Source organism: Panthera onca, chromosome D1 (genome assembly GCF_046562875.1).
Source record: "Panthera onca isolate mPanOnc1 chromosome D1, mPanOnc1 haplotype 2, whole genome shotgun sequence".
In the NCBI taxonomy this organism is placed as follows: domain Eukaryota; kingdom Metazoa; phylum Chordata; class Mammalia; order Carnivora; family Felidae; genus Panthera; species Panthera onca.
The window spans coordinates 7,060,318-7,087,520 of NC_138348.1; the positions used below are offsets into that span (position 1 = coordinate 7,060,318).

Here is a 27,203-nt window from a genome sequence, read left to right on the forward strand (position 1 = left end):
TGGCCAGCCTGCTACACCTGCAGGGGTGTAGTTGAAACTCAATTACGTAAACTCAGCTATACCCCATTACGTCCAATTACATAATTACACTGAGCAAGCTGCTAGGCTTAAAAAGGTGACTCCTTCCAAAGGGTCTTTGACTCATTTGATTTTGACTGGATTAGGTACTGGGGACCGTGGCTCTGAAGTGTGCTCCAGACTTTGGGAATTATCCGGTTTATAATGACCATGGGAATCTGCCTGGCATGTTGTATTCTCTCAAGAGGTTTAAATGCGTGTTGGCAACGGCTAACCATCAAGCAAATGATCCCCCCAAGACTGGAACATCAGAGAAGGAACAAAGACTAAAATATTGTAAACCTGAAGTCATGACCTGTGAATACCAGAGAGGTTCAGCAAAAAAACCTTGCAAAAACCGTCATGACCTGTGACCTCTGTGTCACCCAGAGGATCAGTAAAGGCTGGAGAACTACAGAGTGGTAGCTGAAAATGGCACTCATGCCTAGAATTTTGATCACATCTCTCAGGCTGACAGTCTAATCAAAAGAGGGGAATCGTGGGGCGCTTGGGTGGCTCAGTTCTTAAGCATCTGACTTCGGCTCAGGCCACGATCTCACGGTTGGTGAGTTCAAGTCCCACATCAGGCGAGCTCAAACCCTGCTTTTCTCTCTCTAAAAAAAAAATGGGGGCGGGGGGTGGGTAGGTGGGGAGAATCGTTAAAAAAAAAACAAACAGGCCAAAATAAAGTCATTTGTGCTAAGCCTTACACCAACAAGCCAAGACTTAACCTAATTGCAGTTTTAGCCTTTCCCAGGAGTGGAATTTTAAACCAATCAGTCTAGAATTTCCTGATCAACACTAGTGAGGTCATCTGCTTGATAGACCCCCCTGTCCTTCCCCCAAAGGAAGGTGGCCTTGCCTGAAATAATTTTTGGACGCTTAACCGACTGAGCCGCCTGGGGGCCTTGGCCGGTTAAGCGTCCGACTTCAGCCCAGATCGTGATCTCACCATTCGTGGGTTCGATCCCCACATTGGGCTCTGTGCTGACAGCTTAGAGCCTGGACCCTGCTTCAGATTCTGTGTCTCCCTCTCTCTCTCTCTGCCCCTCCCCTGCTCATACTGTCTCTCAAAAATAAATAAATGTTAAAACAATTAAAAAAAAATATGACCTAACTCTGTCTTCAAGGAGCCACTAAGTACGGAATGGATCCATTACAACACAGTAGGGAGAATGTGAGGAGGGAATCATGGGAGCCCAGAGGCAGGCAGGGGAGGTCAGGGAGTGCTGCCTGGAGGAGATGACTCCCAAGGTGAATCTTAAAGTATGATCAGGCACAGAAACCTTCCACCTTTCAAATTTACTGAGCTGTTGAGGGCTGTGGGTTGAGAAGAACTCAAATAGGAAAACCCACGTAGAGGATCGTTGAATGGGAGGTTCACTCTATGGGAGGGACTGAGGAGTCGGTACCTCGAGGCTGATACCTTGGGACAGCTTTTTGGATTCTCATTCAAGCTCCCTCCCAAGGGCTAAGCTGCTGAAAGATGACCTTGGGAAAATGGCAGGTCGCAGTGGTTCCTGCCCACACTGTGATATTCTTACTTTTCCCCCCAGATTGTGCTCTTTCCTGGGCTTTAGGGGATGGGACACTGATCTCGTCGATTCCCTGGCCGCTCCAGGAAGAAGGGATTAGACAAGGAAATTTGCCCAAGACTACGAAATGAGCCAGGACTTGAATCCCTGGTGTAAATCTAATCTGAATTCCAGTGAAGGTCAAGGTCAGGGAGGCAGGCACAAGGTCAGAGGGATGCCGTCCCACACCAGGGATTTGTCTCTCTGCAAGACTTGTGGAGAAGCAAACCACATCCCATTTCTGCAAGGTGGTGCTGCGAGGAATGCAGCTGAGGGCTAGAGGTCTCTCCGTCTCCCAAGTCTGGTTTCACCGCTTATTCACCAACTGCTTATTAAGCACGTAAAGCACGTACCACGTGCAAGTCCCACATTTGCTAGTTGAGAAGGTAAGTCACAGACACAGGGGAAGAGAGCTTTAATTGCATATGCGGCCAGAAAGAGGAAAGGCCCCGTGAGTGGAGCAGAATGGGTTCTCAAGAACAAGCCGGGTGGGGCTGTTCAGGGACAACCAGGGGCAGAAATGTCAGCCACCCTAACGCTGCCAAGATGGTGTTTTGAGGTGGGATAAGAATGAACAGAGGTCTTAAGGGGGCGGATTCAAGGACGGAAGGGAAAACAGTTCCTCCTTTGGTGCCTGGGCATATTTCTCTTGACTTTCTGCATGTTTGGGACGCCAGGTGGCTGCCGCTGGTCGGTTTTCTTCCAGTCGCCACAGCTCTGGTTTGTAGGCAGCTCTTTGGCACAGACTCGCCGGGCCACCACGGTCCTTGGCCAACCTCACCCCTGATCATTGTCAGGAAAAGCCCCAGCGGTGTCTAAACACCGAAGAAGGTGCGGCCAGCAAGCTCCAGGCTCTTGGCAGCTTAGATGGTTTCTTTGAGGGGAGAAGCTCCCAGCTGCTGGAGAGAAATTTCTTCCGTCTTCTCTTCTGCATCCTCCTTGCGAAGACCTTGTCGGACTCTGTTGAAATGAAAAGGCAAATGGAAAAATGAGACGGAGAGGCAGAAAAGAAGGGGTGAGAAGCAGACGGTGTGTGCGCAGCATTCATGGGTGTGTTTGTGCTACGTGCAAGGCGTGCGTCGCTGCTGTCCCCAGGAAGGTGGGGGCCGCAGCAGCCCTCCCTCTAGTTCTCACGGGGCACCTCAGGGAAAGAGCGCAAGGTCAAAGAGTTTTCCAGTGAGGACGTGCCAAGGTCACCCAACTGGTGAATGGGGCACGAGGCTCAACGAACTTGCAGGTGCCGGGCTCGGCTCCCTGCAGACCAGGCGCTCCGGCAGAGACCCTGGGGGAGTGGGCACTACCAAGGCCCTTCTCCCCCAACCCAGGCAGAGAGTCAGCCAGCCCTGGAAGCAGGGAGAAGAGTGAGGGGATGGGAGATGGCAGGGACGTCACCAGGAAAGCCTCCAAGTCCGAGAGCTGCCCCTTGGGGCTTTCTGCTTGACCGGCTGCGGTTTTGCCCTTTTCTCTTTTATCCGTGTTTCTTTGAAAGGATCTGTGTCTGGGGCGCCTGGGTGGCTCCGTCGGTTACGTGTCCGACTTTGGTTCAGGTCATGATCTCACGGCTGGTGAGTTCGAGCCCCGTGTCTGGCTCTGGGCTGACAGCTGGGAGCCTGGAGCCCACTCTGGATTCTCTGTCTCCCTCTCTCTCTGCCCCTCCCCTGCTCATGCTTTCTCTCTCTCTCTCTCTCTCTCTCTCTCTCTCTCTCTCAAAAGAAATAAACATGAAAAAAAATGTTTCATCAGTGTTTTTATTCTTACCTTGTAACTCTTCTATTTCTAATCTCTTAGTTCAATTGTTTAAGCCATTTTTGTGTGTGATTATTGCTTCGATAATCACAAAGAAACACTTTTCTTCTCGCTTTGCTGTCCTCCATGTGTCTTTTCTAGACTTGAAGCCTTTCCTGACTCTGCCCCTTCGGTCCATCCAGCTTATCTGTTGTATCTGTTGTGTGCCTGCGGGGGCTGACGGACTGCCCTTATGTCCCGCCTGCCAGTTTCTCCCCAGTTCTGGCGATAGATTCCCCATCCCTTTCAAAGATAATTCCGAAAAACCCAGAGGCACACATTCTCCAGATCCAACTGCTACAATGGTTAGGCTTGCTCAATATCACTTTTAAAAGTCATCTTATGAGCAAGATGACCAGAGGCAGCCTGTTGTGTGACCCAAAGTCCATGGTCTTCTTTCTTTTTTTAATGTCTGAAATATAATATAGTCAGCGTTAAAAACATGCCGGGGTCAGCCATGCAACTGGTGTTCACCATGGAGGAGAGGGCGGCAGGAGGTCTCAGTTAACCAATGGCCTGGGCTTTGGCCTTGGTGGATTGCCAGACCTCTTGCTGCAAGGCTGAGAGCCCATCCCCCACCCCTCCCCTCTCTAAGCTCCCAGTACCAGTGGGAGAAGCTCCATGGAAGGTCACTGATTGGATCCTTGGTACTTTGTCCAGGCCATGCTGCCTCTCATCTGGGTCTTTCCAAGATCATGGCAGGCTTTAAGGAGCGTCAGACCCTTCCCTAGCTTCTAGGCCCCAGAGGGGCACCCTGTGTCTGGGAAACGACTTAACTGAAGGCTTATAAATGCTTTCCTTGTGTGCCTCTCCCCCTTAATTACCAAAGAAAACCTGCTCAATATAGACAACTTGAAGATAATTTTTATGTTGAAAAAATTTGTTTAACTTTTATTTATTTAAGTAGTCTCTGCACTCAACTTGGGGCTCAAACTCAGTCCCCCGAGACTGAGTCGCATGCTTTCCTGACTGAGCCAACCAGACACCTGGAGATAATTTTTAAAATGTAAACCAGCTAGGAAAAAATATTAAATGTCACTCATACTTTGAGGCAACCACTGTCACCATTTTAACCTCTTTCTTTCTCTCTTTTGAGCCCCTATTTTTTTGTTGTTTTGTTTCTTTTTTGTTGTTTAGTTTTGTTTATTTAAGTCATCTCCACACCCAGCATGGGGCTCAAACTCATGACCTTGAGATCAAGAGTCACATGCTCTACCAACTGGGCCAGCCAGGCACTCCTCGAGTCTCTATTTCCGGACATAATTAAGAAACTATCGGGGCGCCTGGGTGGCGCAGTCGGTTAAGCGTCCGACTTCAGCCAGGTCACGATCTCACGGTCCGTGAGTTCGAGCCCCGCGTCAGGCTCTGGGCTGATGGCTCGGAGCCTGGAGCCTGTTTCCGATTCTGTGTCTCCCTCTCTCTCTGCCCCTCCCCCGTTCATGCTCTGTCTCTCTCTGTCCCAAAAATAAATAAAAAACGTTGAAAAAAAAATTAAAAAAAAAAAAAGAAACTATCATAATTATTTTAATATACTATTTAACCGTATATTGTAAATATTCCCATGCCCTTAAAAACTCTTCACCAACATAACTTTCAATTATTGTGCAATATATCATAATCTATTTAAATTGTTGGAGATCTGGAGAGTTGACATATTTTTCCTGATACCTCAAGCATGGTGATGAATAGCCTTGTAAATAAACATTTATGTCACATACAATGGCCACATTTCAGCTTATTTCCTTAGGGCAGAATCCTGGAAATGTCACTGCTGCTTAGAAGAATATGAAAAATTTTCCATCTCGTGAACAGCAATGCCAAAGAAACTTCCAGAAAAGTTGCAGAACTTTCCTCCTTCCTGTCCCTACATCTTAATTGACTACTACTATGTTTCCTTTTTTTTTTTTTTTTTCCCTTATTGGGTATTTTAAAATGACCTCTCCCCTGTTTTAATTTGCATTTCTCTCATTATGACTGACCTCACTACCTCTCTTCTGTTTATTTTCGATCAGCATTTCCTTCTTTGTGAATGTGATAGTCTTACTTAAAAGGGTTTTTTGAACAGGGTTATTAGTCAACTGTTCCCTTGCTATGTCGCCCTAAAAATCTGGGGCATAAGTCCAACTGGGTCACAGAGGTTGACCCAACCCCACACCAGGCATTTAGGCCATTCTGAAGAAACACTATCTATCTAGTCTTGTGATTCATGAAGGATCTGGCAACTTAACATAGAAATAATTTATTTACAAATGGGTTTTCGTCAGCCTGTGAAGTGGAGGAAGTTCCCTTCCATCGTTACTCCGGGAACCAGCATTAGAAGGTATGTTACAGGGAATCCCTCTCAGCTTGCGGCCATCTTGGAGATGGGTAACTTGAACCTTGGACAAGCCATTTTCTTCTCTTAATCCTCGACACCCAAGGCCTGTGACCAGCACTCGTAATTAGTTGATGAGATTAGAAATTGAGGAAAACGAAATTGGCTGAGGAGTTCTTGAATTCTTATTGTCTCAAATATCAAAAACTCCGCTCGACTGACTCATGAGAGAGGCTATCTCTTGTCTCTGGTTCCCCAGCATCACTATTTCCTACCAAACCAGAACAAGCTGAGTCGTTTCTGTCTCATATTTGGTTGGAAGGGAATTGCCAAGAAGAGCTCCTTACAGGTTCCGGAAGAAGCCCATGGACCAGAACACTTGGGAACCTTGCAGGGACATACTGAATGTGGATCTAATTATAAGCCCCTCAGAGGTTCTAAAAATCTTAACTACAAGGAGTCCTACGGCTGACGGAACAGGTTATCATTGTCTATGAATCTTCTCGGGGGAGATATTGCCCCCAGGGGGCAACAAGTGGTTCTTGGTACAGGGGAGGGGACAAAAAATCTGAGATATTACAATGGCTTGTGGTCTTCCAAAGGGTCACGGTTCGTGAATAGATACACAGTATATCTGTGGCATTAAAATGTTATTGGGAGGGAGGGGGTGTGATTAGGGAAAAAAATGTGTATGCAAAAAGGTCTCTGCAGTGGGGGTGGGGGTGATAATGTAGAAAGGTCTAAATTCCTAAACCCAAGGCCCCATTTAGGCTGAGATTTACTAATGCAAAGGAGACAGAAAGGGTTTTTAAAAATCAGATCACATCAATCCCTTCCTCCAAGTCCTGCGGTCGTTTCTCTACTGATTTAAAAGCCTAAATTCTCAGTCGTCTCTAGGGCTGCCCCCGCCCCTCTCCAGGCTGGCCTCTCAGGTTCATCACTCAGCTCCTCCCAGCTCTCTGGGACTTCAAGGGGCTTTCACTGGGTGTTCCCTTGTCCAGGAACACACGCCTGCCCTTCTCAGCCTGGCTCATTCCATCTCTCTCAAGTCTAGGGGCATCCCCAACCACTCAATTATTCTCTCTTTAAAAAAAATTTTTTTCTTTAACATTTATGTTATTTTTGAGACAGAGAGACAGAGTGTGAGCGGGGGAGGGGCAGAGAGAGGGGGAGACACAGAATCCCAAGCGGGCTCCAGGCTCTGAGCTGTCAGCACAGAGCCCGACGCGGCGCTTGAACCCACAAACTGATCGTGACCTGGGCCGAAATCGACACTTGACCGACTGAGCCACCACCCAGGCGCCCCTCGATTATTCTCTCTTAATTACATATTTATTTTTGTGTATTTGCTCTCTACGTGCCTCTCTTAACTCTGTAACCTCCAAGAGGTCACGGATCACATCTTTTCTGTTCACTCTACACCGACACTGAGCACTGTGTCTGGCACACAGTAGGAACTCGGTGAATAATAATTTAATACATAGATCAGATGTCAAAAAGCCTAAATTACACAGCAGCTCAAATCTTTGACCTCCAGAACTCTCCAGATCTCCCTGTGTTCTGCACTCTTCTTGGCTCACTTACGGCAGGGCTCCATCTGGACGTGCCCTTGCTTGGTGCCTACTCGAAAGCAGGCTTTGTTGCCCCGGATCTGGCTGTTTCCTCCTTAATAAGTCACAGGCTTCAATTTTGTGTGCAAAAGTTTATGCGAAATGCAAACAGACTTTGAGTGCAGCTAGTCTGCCTTTTGGCATGGTTACACTCGCTCAAGGGGAAGCATAGATGCGAGGATATGAGGTTGGAGGTCTATTGAGGAGAACAACAACCTGTGCCATCGAGAATATATGGAAAACTTTTTTCCCTTCCCCTCCTGAACAATTCAGTCTTCAAGCCATTATGGGGGAAGGGAGTTCAATATGAGAAGGGAGAAACTGGCGGTGGGGCGTGTCAGATTGAGGTTGGAGGTAATGGTGTGAGCTCATCGTTTTCAGTATGATCTCTGGATATGGAAAAACAGATACACAGGTGTGTGATCTATATGTATATTCATATATTCGCCGCTTCTGTTCCCTGAGAGGGCTTGAGAGTAGAAAACCCCCAGTAACGGTGAGCCCCTCTCACCTGGATCTTGGCTTCTAAATACGATTCTCTATTAAATGAACCAGGACGCTCAGAGAAATGGCCGCTCCCGGGACAGCCGCAGGGAAGCGATGAGCCCAGACTGTCTGGTTGTACCAGAAAACAGGGACGTGCTTAAAGAATTTTAAGGGAACACAGAAGTCAAAAGGGTCCTACTGGTCAAATTTGGAACAAATTGAGCAATCAAAATAATCAGGGTATAGGGGCCCCTGGCTGACTCAGTCGGTTAAGCATCTGACTTCGGCTCAGGTCATGATCTCGCGGTTCGTGGGTTCGAGCCCCACGTTGGGTTCTGTGCTGATAGCTCAGAGACTGGAGCCTGCTTCAGATCCTGTCTCCCTCTCTCTCTGTCCGTCCCCCACCTCAGCTTTGTCTCTCTCTCTCTCTCTCTCAAAAATAAATAAATGTTAAAAAAAAAAAAAAAAAAGAAGTCCAGAGTCGGACACTTAACTGACTGAGCCACCCAGGCGCCCCGAGAACATCCTTGTTCTAAGGAAATACACACGCGAGGCTTTGGGAGAGATGTCTCAATGACTTTCCCTCCTGTGATCCGGACAAAAAGTTCCTTGTCTAGCAAAGCAACATTTGTTGAGCTTAAGAGAGCTCCCTGCCTTTTTGGAGCTCACTTAGTTTTCCACACTCCTGGCAGGACCAGCGAGGTCAGATCCAGTCAGCAAATTGTTGTGGGAAAAATGGCCTTGTTATCAACTTTTATAAAAATTAAAATTATTTTTAGTAGATGGCCTCCATCATTTTTTAGTTCTTGGCTCATATCCATAACAACCTACGGTAGTTTTAGAATAAATGTTCCTGGCAGGATCAAAGGAAGCGGTGTTACCCCAGCTAGAATTTCATTTGGCATTGGTGGGATTTCTCTATAGCCAGGGAAAGCAAAATGTGATCTTAAACATGGCCGGGATCAGAACCATCGCAGTAACATCAGGGGAGGGCACTTCTCCGGCTGCATTTTCATGTACTTGGGTCCCTCAGGCAACATCTCAGAACACCTGCAAACAGGCTCTGGCTTGGGTTCCTGACGAATATTTACCCAGCATCTGGGGCGTCTGGACCTATATCTGTAGTGTGGGTGGGAATTAAACAGAGAGCATGGGGAGGAACGTTCCAGACAGAGAGAACAGCCTCGGCGGTGTCAGGGGCCAGATCCTGGGAGCCTTGTAAGAGGTCAGATTTTTTTTTTTTTTTAAGATTTCAGATTTGTAAAAATGTTTTTTTTTTTTTTTTTTCAAAATTTTTTTTTTCAACGTTTATTTTATTTTTGGGACAGAGAGAGACAGAGCATGAACGGGGGAGGGACAGAGAGAGAGGGAGACACAGAATCGGAAACAGGCTCCAGGCTCCGAGCCATCAGCCCAGAGCCCGACGCGGGGCTCGAACTCACGGACTGTGAGATCGTGACCTGGCTGAAGTCGGACGCTTAACCGACTGCGCCACCCAGGTGCCCCTGTAAAAATGTTTTTATTATTTATTTTTGAGAGCGAGAGAGCTCCAGTGGGAGAGGGGCAGAGAGAGGGGGGGGACAGAGGATCCAAAGCGGGCTCCGTGCTAACAGCAGCCAGACTGATATGGGGCTTGAACCCACAAAGCATGAGATCATGACCTGAGCCAAAGTCAGACCCTCAACCAACCGGGCCACCCAGGTACCCTGAGATTTCAGATTTTACGTTTAATGTAAAAAGGTGCCAGTGAAGGGTTCCAAGGAGGAATGATGTGTTTCTTTATATGGCAAGCCTTTTGCACTAGTTGCTATATGAAGAATAAAGTGGAGGGGCACCTGGGTGGCTCAGTTGGTTAAGCGTCTGACTCTTGATTTCGGCTCAGGTCATGATCTCACGGTTTCGTAGATTTGAGCCCCTCGTGGGGCCCTGCACTGACAGCACAGAGTCTGCTTGGGATTCTCTCTCTCTGTGTCTCTCTCTCTGTCTCTCTCTCCCTCTCTCTCTACCTTGCTCATGCTGTCTCTGTCTCTCTCAAAATAAGCTTAAAAAAAAAAAAAAAAAAGAATAAAGTGGAAGGGACAGGGGAGGCTATGAGGCTTGTATAGTTATCTAGACCAGGAGGGGGATGGTCACAGGGGTGACAGAGATGGACAGGTTCTAAAGACATTTTGGAGGCAGAATTGGCAGGACTTGCCAAAGCATATGTCCTTGTCCTTGATCTATGTGAGTCCAGCCCTAGGCCATGGCTCAGGTTAGATGTAGGATGCTCACGGGGGATTATTTTTATGTTTTTTTTTAATGTTTATTTATTTTTGAGAATGAGAGACACAGAGTGGGAGCGGGAGAAGGTCAGAGAGAGACGGAGACACAGAATCCGAAGCAGCCTCCAGGCTCTGAGCTGTCAGCACAGAGCCTGATGTGGGGCTCAAACTCACGGACCGCGAGATCATGACCCGAGCTGAAGTCGGAGGCTTAACCGACTGAGCCACCCAGGTGCCCCCACCCTGGCACTTTTAGAAACATCGCCAAAGACATTGTCACCTTACTCGGTGACCTCTCTAAGGAGATCATTAGAGACATTTCATCTGGTGCCAACTGTTGAGAAAAGTTTCACTTTCCCCAGAGAACTGGTATCACTTTTTCTCTCTGACAGTAGGACAAAAGTCATTAACGGGCTCTCCCTTTCTGTTGCCAGGAATCTCTGAGCCAAATTTGAAGGCCACCACGGCAGCCACCCGGGCCTGTCTTTGTGTCAGGATGTGATACCTCCCCTCCCCACAAACTGCCATCCCTGCTTCTCTGCCCCGCTTTACTTCAGCTCACGTTCCTGCTTTGCCTGGTCCACGGTTTATTCTGGGCTCTGTTTTGACACTGGTTGCCGGCTCTGTCCTTGTTGAACGCTAAGCCGAGATCCCAGACACAAGCGTAGGCGTGGCCTACGCGAGTCTCCCAGTACGGCCCCACTCGCCATGACATTGTAGCAGCCGCAGGAGGACACTCGTTGCCCCGGGTTGTGTCACGGGGGACCTGGGCCTGTCTGGCCACCCCCACCCCACCGTGCCCAGAGGCTCCTCACCTCCTCTCCATGGCCTCGATGGTCTCCACCAGGGGCGCGTTGCGGGTCTCAGCCAGGAAGCAGACAGCCAGGCCGGCCAGGATCGAGGTGGCCCCGAAGCCCAAGGGCGGCAGGACGGTGCTGAACTCCCCAAGCGTGGTGACCAGGGGTGCAGTCAGACCCCCAAAGCGGGCACTGACCGAAGCAAAGCCCATCCCCATCTGCCTAGAAAGTGTGGACCGGTCAGTGGCCATGGCCCAGACCTCCCAGAGGGCTGGGAGTGCCAGGGCCTGGGTGCCAGGGGGCAGAGCAGAGAGGAGAGGGGGTCCTGCTTCAGCAAGCCCAGCAGGTGTCGACCTGGAGCTCCCGGGCCTTCCAGGTCGGGGCAGGCGCTGCTCGGCTTCTCCCCATGCACCCACCTGATCTCTGTGGGGTACAGCTCGCCCGTGAACAGGTACACACAGATGAAGGAACTGGCCAGGCAGCCTTTGCCGAGTGCCGCCTGGGCCATGCGCAAGGCCTGCATGTCTGTAGAGGGGGGAGGCAGAGCAGAGGGTCGGGGGTGCTCGGAGCCCCAGAAGGGATCAGGGAGGCAGAGGGGGTAGTGGAGGGAGCAGGGCGCTCAGGAGGGGCTGGGGCATGGAGAGGAGGCAGAGGGTGAGGCTTGGAGCCTGGAAAGGGGGGAGGGAGGCCGGGAAGGTGAGGGATGGCTCACCTTCTGGCACAAACATGTTCGCGATCACCATGAACCCCGCCAGGAGGAGGAAGGAAGCCACTGTGGCCCGGCGGCCCACGTAAATCATGGTGGTGGTGGCTACCAGCATGGCCGGGATGTCTATGACCCCAAACAGGACCTGGACCAGGTATATGCTGAGTCCAAACTTCTGCAGGTCTATGGCCAGCCCGTAGTAAGCCAGGGAGTTGGAGAACCTGGAAGAAGCAGCAGAATGGTCCTGCTCCAGCCCAGGGTTCACTGTTCTGGACCCGGGGGGACAGCACACGGGATGAAAGACACAGGACTCCTCTCTCGGGGGAATATCACCCGACTTCCCGTTCCCCGCCACCAAATCCAAGTCTCTGACTTGAGTCTTAGAGCCCTGGTCCCTCCCCCCGCTTGCCTGCCCAGCCACCTGCTCCCCCAAGCCCGTGGGTTCTGGAATGTGAGTGTTCTTCCCTGTCCCCTCCACCTCCAGCCCTCAGTGGCTGATCTGAGCTTCACGTCTAAGAGCTGGAGGGAGAAAACGAGAGCCTTCCAACAAGGCAAAGACTCCACGGGACCCCCACCGCGTCTCCCAGCGTTTACCGAGAAATTGGCACCTGAAGATGGGCTGCTTCTGGCAAGGGGGTTTACGGCCAATCTGACAGCAAAGGGGGGTAGAGTTCCCACACCCGGTGGGGTTGGGGGTGGGGGTGGGGGTGGGGTCTCCGCGGAAATTTACGACATCCCTGTGGCAGTGTCTCAAAGAGACATTTGTACATACACGTGCATAGCCGCGTTATTCACAACAGCCGAAAGGCAGAAGCAACCCACCTGTCCATCGAGAGATGAGTTGAGACACAGCGAGTGGCGTATGAGGCCAATTACTCAGCCTTAAAAAGGCAGAAATTCTGGCACGCCCTGGGTGGCTGCTTCGGTGAAGCGTCTGACTCTTGCTTTCGGCTCAGGTCATGACCCCAGGGTCGTGGGATCGCGCCCCGCATCAGGCTCTTCACTGAACATGGAGCCTGCTTCAGATTCTCTCCCTTTCTCTCTCTCTCTCTCTCTCTCTCATCTCTCTCCCCGCCCCCCACTGTGCCTCTCTCCCCCACTTGTGCACTCTCTCTCTCACAAAAAATAAAAAGGGAGTAAATTCTGACACGTGCTCCGACATGGATGAAGCTTGAGGTGAAATTAACCAGTCACAAAAAGATAAATACTGTACGTTTCCGCTTCCCCGAGGTCCCCAAAGCAGACAAAAGTAGAGACAGCCTAAAGTAGAGACGGAAAGGAGAACGGCGGTTGCCAGGGGCCGGGTGGAGGAAGAATGAGCGCTTGTTTAATGGGTTAAAACAGAGTTTCAGTGTTGCAAGGTGAGGAGGGTTCTGGAACACAGCAATGCTGAACTGCACACCCACAAACGGCCAACACGCTAAATTTTGTTACGTGTATTTTACCACACTTACGAAAAGCGAAACAAAACAAGGTCCAGAGGAAGGGGGCTTGGGGTTGACGACCCTCATGAAGCCCTGTGGGTTGGCCTGGTTTTGCTGCCGGCGGACCACATGCTGACCACATGGCCTCAGGAGCGTATGGGGAGGGGAGGTGGGAAAACAGAATCCGGAGGTGGGCTCTCCCCAAGCGGGCCTGGCATCTGCCCCCTTCCCCTGACGGAGAAACGCCTACCATCCCTCCCACCCACCCCAGCCACAGGAGTCAGGGGAGATGGAGAAAAAGCAAAGACGCTTCTGGAAAGGTGACACGGTAATTCTTGTTGGGCAGGTCTGAGGGAGTCCACGGGAAATCCGGGTCTGATTTCTCCTCCCAGGTGGAGCTGAGAGGCAAGGCCGCCAACATACTATTTTGAACACTCTGGAAAGCAAACAAACCCAGGATAAAACACCCTGTGGCTCTTAATACTGAGGGGAAGGCAGCGTGATGTAGGCTTTGTTTGCTATGCTTTATGATTTATTTATTTGTTTATTTATTTTTTTTAACGTTTATTCATTTTTGAGAGACAGAACAGAGCGTGAGCGGGGGAGGGACAGAGAGAGAGGGAGACAGAATCCAAAGCAGGCTCTGGGCTCTGAGCTGTCAGCACAGAGCCCGAAGCGGGGCTCGAACTCACTGACCATGAGATCATGACCTGAGCCGAAGTCGGACACTTAACCGACTGGGTCACCCAGGCGTCCCTGTTGGCTTTAGCGTAGATACTTTGACCTTGGGAAGACCAATTCTGCCTCATCAATCTCCTTACCTGCCTGGACATCAGGGGCATTGCTCGGACCCCCTCTCGATGTCCTTCTGTCCCCACCCCGTCCTCCGCCGACCCTTCCCTTCTGGTGGGCTCCTCTTGCCTTGGCTTCCCGGACGCTGAGCCCTCATGCTCTCCTTCCCCCTCTGTCTGGTATTTCTCTGTCTTCTTCCCCCTTCCTCGTTCTCTCCGGTGTACATGTTCCTGCCTTTCTTGCTTCACACCATGGAAATAAATGTTCCACCACGTCCGGGCACACGGCCGTGAACAAGGTGGACGCGGCCTGCCCTCCCGGGACTTCCGGTCTGGTGGGGAGACAGGCAATCTGGGAAGGAAACCGAGCTCCTCTCCCCATCGTGGAAACAACTTTGTCACGTTATCCAAACACAACACAATTATCCTTCGTGTTTCCCTGCCTTGCCGTCTCCTGAGCGAACACTGGGGCTCCCTTCCTAGTAAGGCCTCCAGAGCCCCTGGCCTCCTTTCTGGCATGGTTTTGGCAGGAATGTGGGGCAACCTGGACCCCAAGGACAGCAGGGAAGGGCTCAGATGAGGACAAAGACTCTCATGGAAAAAGCCCTGGGCTCTCACTTTCCACCCCTCTCCTCATCTCCCCTCCTCTGCCCAGGGGTCTGCTGCAAGGCCATACCCCTCACCCATGGCATTTCGGAAAGGCTCTCATATTTCAGGGAGGGGTCATGGATGGAGCCTGGCTGTCTAGCAGCTTTTTTTTTTTTTTTTTTTAAGTTTATTTATTTGGAGAGAGAGAGAGCAGGGGAGGGGCAGAGAGAGAGAGAGAATCCCAAGCAGGCTCTGCGCTGTCAGTGCAGAGCCCGATGGGGGGCGCGAACTCACACACTGTGAGATCACGATCTGAACTGAAATCAAGAGTCGGACGCATAACTGGCTGAGTCGCCCAGGAGCCCCGATCTAGCAGCTCAGTATCTCTGTCCCCCTCCAACCAAAACAGTTTGCTCTTTATCATGTGCCCTATTTTCATCTTGGGGTAAGAATGACTTTCCAAGGGTGGGGAAGACAAAGGTCTCATCCCTGCTCCCTTATGTGAAACCAGTCTAGAGTCCGACAACCCCAAATGATATTTTTCTCCTCGTGGCCCCTGCAACCACCACATCCTGTGTCATCAAAGATGGTGAACCTAGAAAACTCTTGACTGGGTCACATGAGGCTGTGACGTCAACAGGAAGAGGAGGGGCCCAAAACAAAGACAAAATTCTTACTTGCCTCCTAGTCATCTTATCACTTAAGAAATGATGAGGGGTTGGGGCGCCTGGGTGGCTCAGTGGTTTGAGTGGCCGACTTCAGCTCAGGTCATGATCTCGCGGTCAGTGAGTTCGAGCCCCGCGTCGGGCTCTGTGCTGACAGCTCAGAGCCTGGAGCCTGTTTCGGATTCTGTGTCTCCCTCTCTCTGACCCTCCCCCGTTCATGCTCTGTCTCAAAAATAAATAAACGTAAAAAAAAAAAAAAAAAAAAGAAATGATGAGGGGTTTAGGGGTTCTGTGGGAGGAGCTGGGGGCAGAAACCAATTTATACACTTTCTCTTATCTCGTATCACGTAAGGTAACAGTCACAGTCTCCTGGGATTAGGACAGGGATCGATACTACTCATCAGTTAACTACATACAGAGAGAACATATGATTAAATAAATATAAATATATATTTGTATTCTGGGTAGAGTTTTTGTCGGATGTTGGTTTTTCTTTTTACATTTTGGAAAAAGTTTATATTCACAGAAACTTTGAAAAGTTAGATTAGACGCCTTTGGGGGGGGGTCGTTATTCAGCCCCCCACAAATAGTATATTCATACAGTGGAATGTTACACAAGGAAAATAACTAAGTTATATCCTGCAACCTGGAGGTGCCTCACAAACATGATCTTGAACAAGAGAAACTAGTTGCAAAAGAGTACACGCTGGGGGCGTCTGGGTGGCTCAGTCGGTTACGCATCTGACTTTGGCTCAGGTCATGATCTCACAGTTTGTGAGTTCAAGCCCCGCGTCAGGCTGTGCGCTGACAGCTCGGAGCCTGGAGCCTGCTTCGGATTCTGTGTCTCCCTCTCTCTGCCCCTCCCCTGCTTGTGCACACGCTCTCTCAAAAATAAAGAAATCAACGTTAAAAGAGAGAGAGAGAGACCAAAAGAGACTCTTAACAATAGAGAACAAACTGAGGGTTGATGGAGGGAGGTGGGTGGGGGATGGGCTAGATGGGTGATGGGCATTAAGGAGGCCACTTGTTATGATGAGCACTGGGTATTGTATGTAAGTAATGAATCACCAAATTCTACCTCAGAAACCAATATTGCGCTGTATGTGAACTAACTAGAATTTAAGTAAAAATTCACAAAAAGTATTGCAAAGCTGCTATGTGCCATGAGCTGGATTCACACAACACTGTACAGATATTTACATATGTGATTAAGTTATTAAAAGTAAGCAGCACGGGTGCCTGGGTGGCTCAGTCGGTTAAGCATCTGACTTCAGCTCGGGTCACGATCTCACATTTAGTGGGTTCAAGCCTCGCGTCGGGCTCTGTGCTGACGGCTCGGAGCCTGGAGCCTGCTTCTGATTCTGTGTCTCCCTCTCTCTCTCTCTGCCCCCTCCCCCTCTCATGCTCTCTCTCTCTCTCTCGAAAGTAAATAAAACACCTTAAATTTTTTTTTTAAATTCTAATCTTCACAAGCAACTTATGTGGTAGGTACTTTTATGACATCAATGTTACATATGGGGAAACTGAGGCACAGAGAGGCTAAGTAACTCGCCCGAGATCACACAGACAGTAAGTGGCAAGAGTTGAGATTCTAATCCAAGCGATCGGGTTCCAAGTCCCGCCTCTTTTGTTTTTGTTTTATTTATTTATTTATTTTTTAAATTTAAAAAAATTTTTTTTAACGTTTATTTATTTTTGAGACAGAGAGAGACAGAGCATGAATGGGGGAGGGGCAGAGAGAGAGGGAGACACAGAACCGGAAGCAGGCTCCAGGCTCCGGGCCATCAGCCCAGAGCCTGACGCGGGGCTCGAACTCACGGACCGTGAGATCGTGACCTGAGCTGAAGTCGGACGCTTAACCGACTGAGCCACCCAGGCGCCCCTTGTTTTATTTTTTTAATCGAAGTACAGTTGAGTCCTGCCTCTTAACCAACACACTGTGCTGCCTGTATGTTTCTGAGCTGTTTGAAAAGAAAATATTTTTCTCAATGAGTACGCCGTACGTTTTATCTAGGAAAAAAGCCAGCGAAGAAAGAGAAATGCAAGTTAACAGAAAGCATTTACAACAGAAGTTTGTGAAAGTCTACCAGTTCCTCCCCACCCGCTGAAAACCGTCTGGGCGGCCCAGTCACTAGCTGTCCAAGTTCCTCCCTTTTAACAGAAATGGGCCTTAGCTTATTCTTCCCAGAGGGATCCAAGAGGGGACTTTCAACCCTGGAACTTTTTGGTTTCTTTGTTTTTTTGGTTTTTTAAGTAGGCTTCACACCCAGAGTGGAGCCCCACGTGGGACTTGAACTCACGACCCTGAGATCAAGACCTGAGATCAAGAGCTGGACGCTTAACTGACTGAGCCACCCAGGCACGCCCACCCTGGAATTTTTAATTTATGATGTTTCTTCCCAGTGGGAAGAAGACAGGAAAGTTGGAAGCTCGCAGGCCAGGGGAAAGCCTGGGTCAGCTGGGTGACCGCGGTAGGGTGTCCCTTCCCTGACTTGGGTTCCGAGGAGTTCTCTGGCTGCCCAGAGCCAGAACTGCCCCACGGGCAACACTGTTGGGGCAGAAGCCCTCTCAAGGTCCAGAGTGGTGGACCATTCCACATTTCCACTGCACAGCAGATACAGTTCCAGACTTAAATCAGAGAATAGAATCTACCTGAGCACTTAAACCCCAGCCAGGTGTGGGGTTATGTGTCCAAAAGTTTTGTTCTCTCTCTCATTCTCTCTTTTATTTTTAAACACTTATTTAGTTTTGGGAGAGCGCAAGCAGGGAAGGGGCAGAGAGAGGGGGACGGAGGATCCAAAGCGGGCTCTGTGCCGACAGGCTGACGGCAGCGAGCCTGATGCGGGGCTCGAACTCGTGAACCGCGAGATCGTGACCTGAGCTGAAGTCAGACGCTCAGCTGACTGAACCACCCAGGCACCCCCAAACGTTTAGTGCTCAAAAGGACCTTAGGGGTAGGTATCTAAGTAGAAAATTGCGGCACCAGGAGGCTGGCTGGCTTGTTCAAGGTCACCCAGGGAGTCTGTCTTCTATCACTGCCTGGCTGGTTCCCACTAAACCCGAGGTCTGGGTCTGCTCCAGAGAACAGGTCATTCATAGCCTGTGTTCCCTACTTCACAAATATCCCTATTTCACACTTACTATTATTCTGTCAAGTGAAATGACAATGGTCCCCTCCCATTTTTTAAATCAGCTCCTTATCTGAGGATTTGCCAGCTTCCAGTCTGTGCCAAGGGGAACGGATTGCTTTTGTATTTTTACCCATTAAAAGAAACTTTTTTTTAATGTTAATTCATTTTTGAGAGAGAGAGAGAGAGACAAAGCATGAGCAGGGGAGGGGAAGAGAGAAAGGGAGACACAGAGTCTGAGGCTGGCTCCAGGCTCTGAGCCGGCAGCACAGAGCCCAATGCGGGGCTTGAACTCGTCAACCGCGAGATCATGACCTGAGCCAAAGTCAGATGCTTAACCGACTGAGCCACCCAGGCGTCCCTGTATTTTTATCCCTTTTACATCTTCAGGCCCATCTACACAGCTGCTGTGAATTTCTTTCTGCTCACGTGGCAAACTCCACAGCCATTTTGTAAAATCCCCCTAAATGCCATTTCCTGCATGAAGCACTCAGCATCCCCAGCCAAGAGAACTGCCATAAGGACACTTGTCATACCTCATAGACATTACCGTTTCCCTGTCTGTCCCCTTCTGGACCCCCAAGTGTTTTTCTAGAGTGGGACACTTCCCAGAATCTCCTGGAGAGCCCCAAGGGCATATCAGGATGGGACAAGGTGCATTTGGGAAAAGCTGTGTGGGTGATTTCAACAGGTGGCCCTCCACCAAGGTGAGACCCACTGCCCAGATTTGGGGTCCCTAGGTCAGCCCAGATGTCTCATCTATGACCACATATCAGCGCCCAGCAGAGGGTCAGAGGACCCTAGAGAAAGAGTATGAAACAAGATTGAATTCACAAGGCTCACCTGCCTGTTACGTTAAGAGTATTTAAGAACAGACTTTGGAAGTGGGGATGAAAAGCATGTCCCGGCCTCAGGTCAAAGACTTGGGCTTGAGCACATCACCTACCAGACCACCATGAGACAGCACGTGATCTTTCGGATGGCCGGGGTTCGGAAGAGGTCCAAGACTGAGTTGGAAGGGCAGACGCTTGCTATTTCACTCTGGATGTAGGAGGTCACCACCTGGGCAAGGAAAGGTTGATCAGCAGAAGGTAAGGATCTGGGATCCTATCTTCCTGCCAGGAGTCCCTTCATCTGTGGAGAGGAAGGTCAAGGTTGAGTTCTCTGGCAAGATGGCTGTTTCTAGTCTCCTCTCTGTCCTGAGACCAACGGCCCTCGACAGATTGTGTCCCGAGCTTTAGAATGAAGCAGAGGCTCTCATGCGAGTTCCAAGACTCCTGAGCTGCCTGCTGCTTAGGCTGAAATAGCCACCTGTGGTTCAAGAGAGACCCTCATGCCTCACTTCTGGTAGAGGATCTGAGATTGGCTTGGCCAGTGGTCAGGGGTAGGGGTTTCACGTGGTTCTGCCACTCCCCACCGTGTGTTCTTAGGCAAATGACGTGATGCATTCAAACTTCAGTTTCCTTATCTGCTACAGTGACAATTAAATGAGATTATGGGGGCACCTGGGTGGCTCAGTTGGTTGAGTGTCGGACTCTTGATCAGGTCACGGTCAAAGGAGGGTGGATCAAGCCTGCTTAAGATTCTCTCTCTCTCCCTCTGCCTCTTTCCCCCACTCGTGTGCTCTCTCTCTCTCTCAGATTAAATAAATAAATAAATAAATAAATAAATAAATAAATAAAACTATGTACCTTACATGGTGCCTAACACGGGGCTCGATAAATGGTACTTAATTTATAATAACTGGTGACTGTCTTATAAATGGTAATTATCTTATGAGGGTATTTATAATACATGGTACTTTTATTATTGATTCTTTGATAATTTCACCTTATGATTTCTATGTTAATGTTTTCATTTTATTTTGTTATTGTATTTAAGTCTCAGCAAGGCGTCGATGGGAATGCGGTCCCCCCCCCCCCCCGCCCCTCCATGGCATAGATGGATGGCCTGATCAACAAAGCAGTTAAATTATTTATCTCAGATCACACAGCCGTTCGATGGCGAACGTTTTGGCCAGACCGGAACTCATCCTACTCTGCTTATTCCGCCGCCTCTCCACCTGGATGGTGGACGAGTCCTGGGAAGCTACTAAATCCTGGTACATCTTGAGGCCGGCCACCAGCAAGATTAGAAATGGTTCCTACTCTTCCTTGCACCCTTGCTGCCCACCTCTTTGGTCAGCCTTTCCCCTTCCTCCATTCTCCCATTCATAACAGCCACCTTCCGAAGGTTCTCCACAGCTAGCTGGGACTTGCCATGGAGCAGGAGCCATCGGGATGACTCTGGCAGCCACCTGTGACCGAAAGAAGGACGAAGAATGGCAGCGTTGAGCGGAACCCACTCTCCAGACCCAAGTACACCTTCGTTCCCCTTCCTTCGGACCCTGAAAGGTGACCTCTCCTGCTGCCTGCTGAATCCGGAAGACTGGAACATGCCAGCTTGCCTTTTTCAGCGCGCACCAGACAGGGAATCCCTGAAGGGCATCTAGTAACTTCCACACATCCAGTTTTGAATCTGGTTGTGACGCTGGTGTGTAGCTTAAATGAGGCACGGGCCCTCCCTGGGCTGTGCCTCGGTTCCCCACTGGTTGTGAGTTGCAAAGGAACTGATGAGGCAAAACCGCTGTAATATTCTGGAGCCCCACGCTAGTGTAAGGGATTTTATTGGAGCTTCCCGACAAGCCACGGGCCGTACCTGTGAGCCCATGGCCTCCACAGGCATCGACCCTCTTTCGTGGGTCACTGCATACCCCAAACTTGTCATCCGCCCCACGCCCCACGCCCCTCTCTGTCAGGACATACCAAGAATAGAGGAAGAAGATGAGGAAAGGAACAGAGACAGCAAACTGTAGCCACCGCCAGGGGCGGATCACGTATGCCACTCCGGCCAGGATGAGCTGACCCAAGGTAAAGGAGTATCCCAGCAAGACCCCCGCCACGGTCCGGCCCCGGGTGGGCATCCACTCCACGACTGCAGAGAAAAGCAGGACAGGATCAGTGGGACTCATAGCCCACGGGGTTGTCTCACTCACCTGTGCCCTTTATAGGCACTCTGTGGACACCTGAAATTTTTCCCGAGATCTGCTGAGACACAGGGAGCATCAAAGAATCAGACATAACCAATAAAACCACAAGGATGTTAGGAAAAATCACGGCAGATTTTTTTTTTTTTCAATCCTAGAGTCAGGAAAAGCTTTTCTAAGAAAGTCATAAAACCCAGAAGCAACCAAAGGGAAGATCAACAAAACTTGACTCCATAAACACAGGAACATCTGAATATAAACAAACACAAACAAACACCATGAGCCAGGTCACAAGGTCAGCAAACACAAGCAAAGGAACAAAAAATTTGCAACTCAAATTACAGATAGAGGGTGAATTTCCCTAACATTGGACCGGTTCCTACAAATCAATAGGAAACGGAAGAAAAGGCAAAACAAACGAACAAAAAACAGGCAAAAGATGTAGATGGTTGGTAGGAAAGGAAATAGAATGGCTCTTAATTACATGATTGTTTTGTAAACAGCAAAACTTGGGAACAACCTACAAGCCCATCTATGGGGGACTGGTTGAATCATGCACGCTCGTAGGAGGCAACCACAACAGATTAACGAGGACACGTCTTCCCCATGAGCAGCCAGCTCCTGTGTCCATCGTGTGTCCAGGCCATCAGCAAATCCTGTTGCTTCCACGGGCAGAATCTAGCAGAGCCCCTCCTGCTTCTTCCTGCTACCCCCTGGCCCAAGCCCGTCCGCAGCCTGCTGACCGGCACGGGAGCCCCGGAACTGGCCCCCACGGGGATCCTGGCAAATGCTAAGTCAGATCCTCTCCGCAGCTCGGGATCCTCGAGTGGCCCCCGTCTTGCTCAGAGTCAAAGCCAAAGTCTTGTAAATGGCCACAGGGCCTAAGGGTCTGCCCCCCAACTCCCTGACCTCATCCATCACCACTCCCCTGCCCCCTCCCCACCCCGTGCTCTGCTCCAGCCACAAGGACCCCGTCCTCTGGAGCCCACTAGAAACACACACCCCTCGGGGTCTTTGCCTGGAATGTCCTTCCCCCCAGATAGCGGCAGATGCCCTCCCTCCCTCCTGCGAGCTTTCCTCAGTGACCCCTCTCAGTGAGGACTTTCCCTGGCCACTGCCTCCTCCCTCTGCCCCCCACCCCAAGCTTATTTCCTTTGCGGGCTTTAATTTTCTCCTGTAGCACTTATCACTTTCCAACATACTATATAATCTACTTATTTGTGTTACTATCTTTCTTCCTGCACAAGAGCACAGGCTCCACGGGAGCAGAGATCTGCCTCGTTCGTTGCTCTGTCTCTGGTGCTTAGAGGAGCATCAGGTACACGGCGGTGCATGAATGTGTGTGGGGAGGGGTGTGTGTATATGGGTGCATGTGTATGTAGGGGTGTGTGTGTGTCATAGAGGCGATTCTAGCATGAGATGGGCCATGCATGTCCATTCCTGCCTTCAGATCCCACGGGCTGTGGCTTGACACCCCATCCCGAAGGCTGAGGCAAATGGGCTGGGATTTGCTGGGATCCTGAGTGAGCTCGTGCAACCTTCGATGTCCTGATTCAGGGAGTGGGGCTGTTAGATGCGCCGGCCTGGCACCTCCCGGTTCTCCAGCCCCAAGATCTCCCTCACCCCTGAAACGAAAGATCCATTCCGTCTTTGGCAGCCGTCTGGATCCCTCAGACCCTCCCTGAGCCTGTCCGGGGAGCAAACTAAGTCATCAGCAAACGCAGGTGGCTAGCCTGCATCCACTGTGGGTTTCCTGCTGCCTGACAGTGCGCCGGGCCAGAGCCCCCGGGAGCTGCCTGAAACCAGCCTGGAGTGAGGACGGACCCTGTTACTTCGGCCTGGGGCGGGGGGGGGTGGGGGGGGGGTGGGGGGGGGTGGACGTTCCCACTTGGCTTCCAGGGCACAAGGTCTCCACCATGGCGCTGTGGAGTCACCACCTTTGCGGCCTGGGTGAATCCTGCCCCTTTTGGATCCACATAAGCCCCGCAGCCTTGGGGGCCACTGTATCTCACCTCCCTTCTGGGTCCCCGCCCTGAGCCCACAACGAGTCTGGCATACAGTAGGCGCTTACTAAGTGGTTATCCTTGACTTATTCACACAGGAAATAATTCAACCCTCTCAGCATACAGGTGGGCAAATCGAAACCCAGGGTCCACAGCTCACTGCTGACAGGGTCATGGTTGAGAGCCCAGGTCACCCAAGAACCCCGGGCTGGGTTCTGAGTGGAGGTTCTGAACCCCGGTTCTGAGTGGAGGTTACTGGGTGAGACTCCCAACACAACACAACAGGAAAGACTGCACTAATAGGGCGGCCATCCCCCCTTCCACGAGCCCCCCTCCCCGCCAGGCCCCTCCTCGGCCGGACTCACCCAGGGAGAGGGAGTTGAGGATGATGCCGGAGAAGGTCATGCCCATCAGGAACCGGAAGACACAGTAGGCACCGAAGGAACCGAAGTATGCCGTGGCGGCCCCCGAAACTGCCAGCTGCAGGTAGGACCAGACCAGGGGGCCCTTGCGGCCCAGCCTGAGCCAGGCGCCAGGCACGAGGTTAGGGTCGGAGGTGGCAGCAGCAGGGAGGGCAAGAGGAAGTGCCCCCTAGGCCCCTCCCTCATAACAGAATATCCGCTGGGCCCCAGGCCCTGGAGGCAGAGGTTGGTCAGGGAGGGAGAAGCGTGGTGTGGAAGAAAACTGAAGACGCAGGGATGTATTTCCTCTTTGGCCCCTTCACTTGAGGAGTATCTCTGGCCCCCACCCCCCCCCCACCTCCTAATCTTCAGGCTTAGGGAAAGGCAGGGATTCTGCCAAGGTCCAGAGGCAGGTGCAGCAGGTGGGGAGAGGGTCCCCTGTGTGCACTTCTGGCTGGCTGGAGGCCTCACCCCGGAACTCACGGGCCACTGGGAGCAGGATCCCCGGGTCAACTCTTCATGGAAACTGGTCATGTTGGGAAGGCCAGGGTGGGTTGGGGCCTTGTCACACCACAAAGGGGTCAAAGGTCAGGGTTCAGGGTAGCAGGGTTATCCCAGTCCGGTTCTGACACTGCCCCGTTTTTTCAGTGCGGGTCCAGGGCCAGAGTTTTCTAGCTGAGCTGGGAGGGCCGCAGGCTATCAAGGGGGCTGGCAACATTTCTTCTCCACACACCCCATGATACACTCACTCATTCAGTCATTCATTCTTTTTGTGGGGGAGGGGGAGAGAGAGAGGGCGGGGGGGTGGGGAGGGGCAGAGCGAGAGGAAGACACAGACTCCCGAAGCAGGCTCCAGGCTCCGAGCCGTCAGCACAGAGCCCGACGCGGGGCTCGAACTCACAGACCGTGAGATCATGACCCGAGCTGAAGTCGGACGCTTAACCGACTGAGCCACCAACGCGCCCCGGGGAGGGGTCTCTCTAATGGAATACGCAGAGGCCTCAAAGTGAAGAAAAAGCCAGTCACAGAAGCATGCGTGGGGTGGGCCAGCATTTGTATAATGAAGGTGGGACACAGCAGGTGCCCACGTGTCCATGTTGGCTTGGACTGCATAAAGTCATAAACCATCGCCGGTAGGATGCACAGAAACCAGGCTGCCCTCTAGAAATTACTGGACGGCGGGGCAGGAGTGGGAAAGGGACAGGTCCCTGCATGCTCTCTCCTACCTTCTGGAATTTTGAACCGTGTGAATGTGTTATGTATACACAAACAAGCCTCAACAAAGGAACGTTAGGGGCGCCTGGGTGGCTCAGTCGGTTAAGCATCCGACTTCAGCTCCAGGTCAAGGTCTCACAATTCGTGGGTTCAAGCCCCACGTCGGGCTCCGTGCTGACAGCTCGGAGCCTGGACCCTGCTTCGGACTCTGTGTCTCTCTCTGCCCCTCCTCCACTCGTGCCCGGCCTCTCACTCAAAAATAAATAAACATTAAGAACTATTTTTTTTAAATTACAGAAAAAAGAAAAATTAACGAAGAGGCTCAGGTGGCTGGGACCCTCCTCCCTAAAGGCTCACCTGTCCGCGAGGCCACCAAACACGATGGCGCCCACCAGCACGCCGGCCATGTAGATGGACTGAGCGAGGTCGCGGAGGGGGCGGGCCTCACACACCAGATCCCACTGCAGGGGAGAGAGGGACGCTCCAGCCTCGGCCTCGGGCAGCAGCCCCCCACCCCGCCCCCGGCCCCCGCTGACCTCCATCACGATAGTGGACGGGAAAACGCTGCGGTCATAGACCCAGCCGTCCCTGCAGCCCTCCGTGGCCGCCCCGCGGACAGACGTGTTGGGGCTCAGGAGGGCCCACTGAGGCTCCTTGAAGCGCCGGCATGGCTCGGGGTCCCCCAGGCGGTCCAGGGGTACGACGGCCCTGAGCCAGGCCCCCGAGTCGTTGGTGGCGGCCGCAGTGTGGTTGGCGGGGCCTTGGCAATGGTGGCGAGGCACGGCAGCCGTGAAGTTCTGCAGGAAGTTGTGACAGGCCAGCAGGCTGCAGGGCAGCAGCAGCAGGCCCGTGTAGATGACCTGGAAGCGACCCACTCCGCCTAGGCGGTCCAGCAGGTCTGTGAAGGCCATGGCCGCGGGCCTGGCCTACGGCCCAGCCTGCCGGGGCCTTATGTAAAGGACGGGGCCCTGGGAGGTGGAGGAACAGGCCCGGGGTCAGGACCACAGATGCCCCATGTCTGGCAGGTCGGAGGGATCCAATTACACCTCACAGGAGGCCTCGAGTGTCCCCAGGTCTGCAGGCCCCCGCCCCCCGGCCCTTTGTCCTCATTTCTCTTAATCTCACTTCCCAGTTCGAAGACCAGGGGTCCCAGGGCGCCACCTCACAGCGCACTGCCCACCGCTCAGGTCTGCAGGCCCAGCCACCGGACCCCTGCCTTCGCCAGGAGGACCCCAGCAGTAAATGGGGCACCATCACCACGCTCCCCTTTATTCTGGAGGCCTTTGTGAGGCATCCTCAAGAACCCGATTCCAGCCTTGGCACATGGGATCCAGTCCCTGTCCCCCAACCCTCAAGAAGTCAGGGGCTGGCTGCACAGGAGAGCCTGAGGTGGGGGGCCGGGGGAGAAGTCCTTTAAAAATGCTCATACAGGGCAGGGGCGCCTGCGTGGCTCAGTTGGTTAAGTGTCCAACTTCGGCTCAGGTCATGATCTCGTGGTTGGTGAGTTCGAGCCCCGCATCGGATTGAGCATCGAAGCACAGAGCCCGCTTCAGATCCTTTGTCCCCACCTCTCTCTGCCCCTCCCCAGCTCATGCTCTCTCTCTCTCAAAAATAAATACAAATTGAAAAAAGAAAAAAAGCATTGAAAATGCTCAAACAAGGCAGCCAAGGGGAAACCCTGATCTCCCTGCCTCCTCCCCAGGCACTCAGCCCCAGCGTGGGGGTTCGTGAGGGGTTAGGGCCTCCAGATCATCCAGACCCTTAGCATCCCAACCGTCTCATCAGACAAAACCCAATACAGAGAACTAAGAGGGCGGGGCCCAGTGCACCTGCCCTCCCAGCCCTCGACCTGGCCCTCCCCCAAACCAGCCCGGGCTCCCAGGAAGTGATGGCCACTCCCCTTACAGACAGGACGCCAAGGCCCAGGACCTGGTCTAGGACTCCCAAGGACAACACACAGGCCCAGGACAGTGGGTCCGGGCCCTGTGCCAGCCTGTGGCAAGCAGTGTCCCAAAAGTCTGCACTTGGGGCTCCACCTGGGGCTCTGAGGGCAGCTCCCACCTCTGACCCAGGCTCTGTCAGCCTCTGCCCTGCAGATGCTATCCTAGTTATCCTAGTTTGTGGCTTACCCCTGGTCCCCCCCCACCCCTACCCCCCCCCCACCCCCCACTCTGTCTCGTCTTCCACCCTCACTGCAACCCACACTTATCTATGGGAAGAAAAGCCAGGACCCCAGAGGGGCTGGGGCGGCTTACATAAGCTGCAGGTGTCTAGGTGAAGGAGGCTCTTGTGCACTGGGAGCTTCCTGGGAGGTCAGGTTTGTGCTCAGCGGGAGTCTGGGTGTCAGCCAGAGCCTCACAGGCTGGAGTATAC

General features: G+C 51.8%; 1 protein-coding gene across 1 annotated transcript; it reads right to left on the reverse strand.

The window, feature by feature from the left end:
- Positions 1-1,792: 1,792 nt before the first annotated feature.
- On the reverse strand, positions 1,793-26,932 carry LOC132661988 (solute carrier family 22 member 20). The gene is made up of 10 exons (XM_060607201.3): positions 25,367-26,932; positions 25,188-25,291; positions 23,580-23,734; positions 20,991-21,159; positions 20,359-20,482; positions 19,133-19,248; positions 11,597-11,811; positions 11,301-11,409; positions 10,903-11,106; positions 1,793-2,591 (listed from the first exon to the last, which is right to left on the reverse strand). Exons 1-10 carry the CDS (start codon positions 25,739-25,741, stop codon positions 2,495-2,497), a joined length of 1,668 nt encoding a protein of 555 aa, XP_060463184.2. The 5' UTR covers positions 25,742-26,932; the 3' UTR covers positions 1,793-2,494.
- Positions 26,933-27,203: the final 271 nt, after the last annotated feature.

Bases quoted from the DNA above. Each gene is read 5' to 3' on its own strand.
- LOC132661988 (XM_060607201.3), bottom strand. From the start codon at position 25,741: ATGGCCTTCACAGACCTGCTGGACCGCCTAGGCGGAGTGGGTCGCTTC. The intron at 23,735-25,187 runs GTGAGCCTTTAG...CGCCTGGCTCAG, and splicing joins TTTGGTGGCCTCGCGGACAG to GCTGGGCCGCAAGGGCCCCC. The intron at 11,107-11,300 runs GTGGGTGCATGG...CACACTTTCTAG, and splicing joins CTGTACCCCACAGAGATCAG to GCAGATGGGGATGGGCTTTG.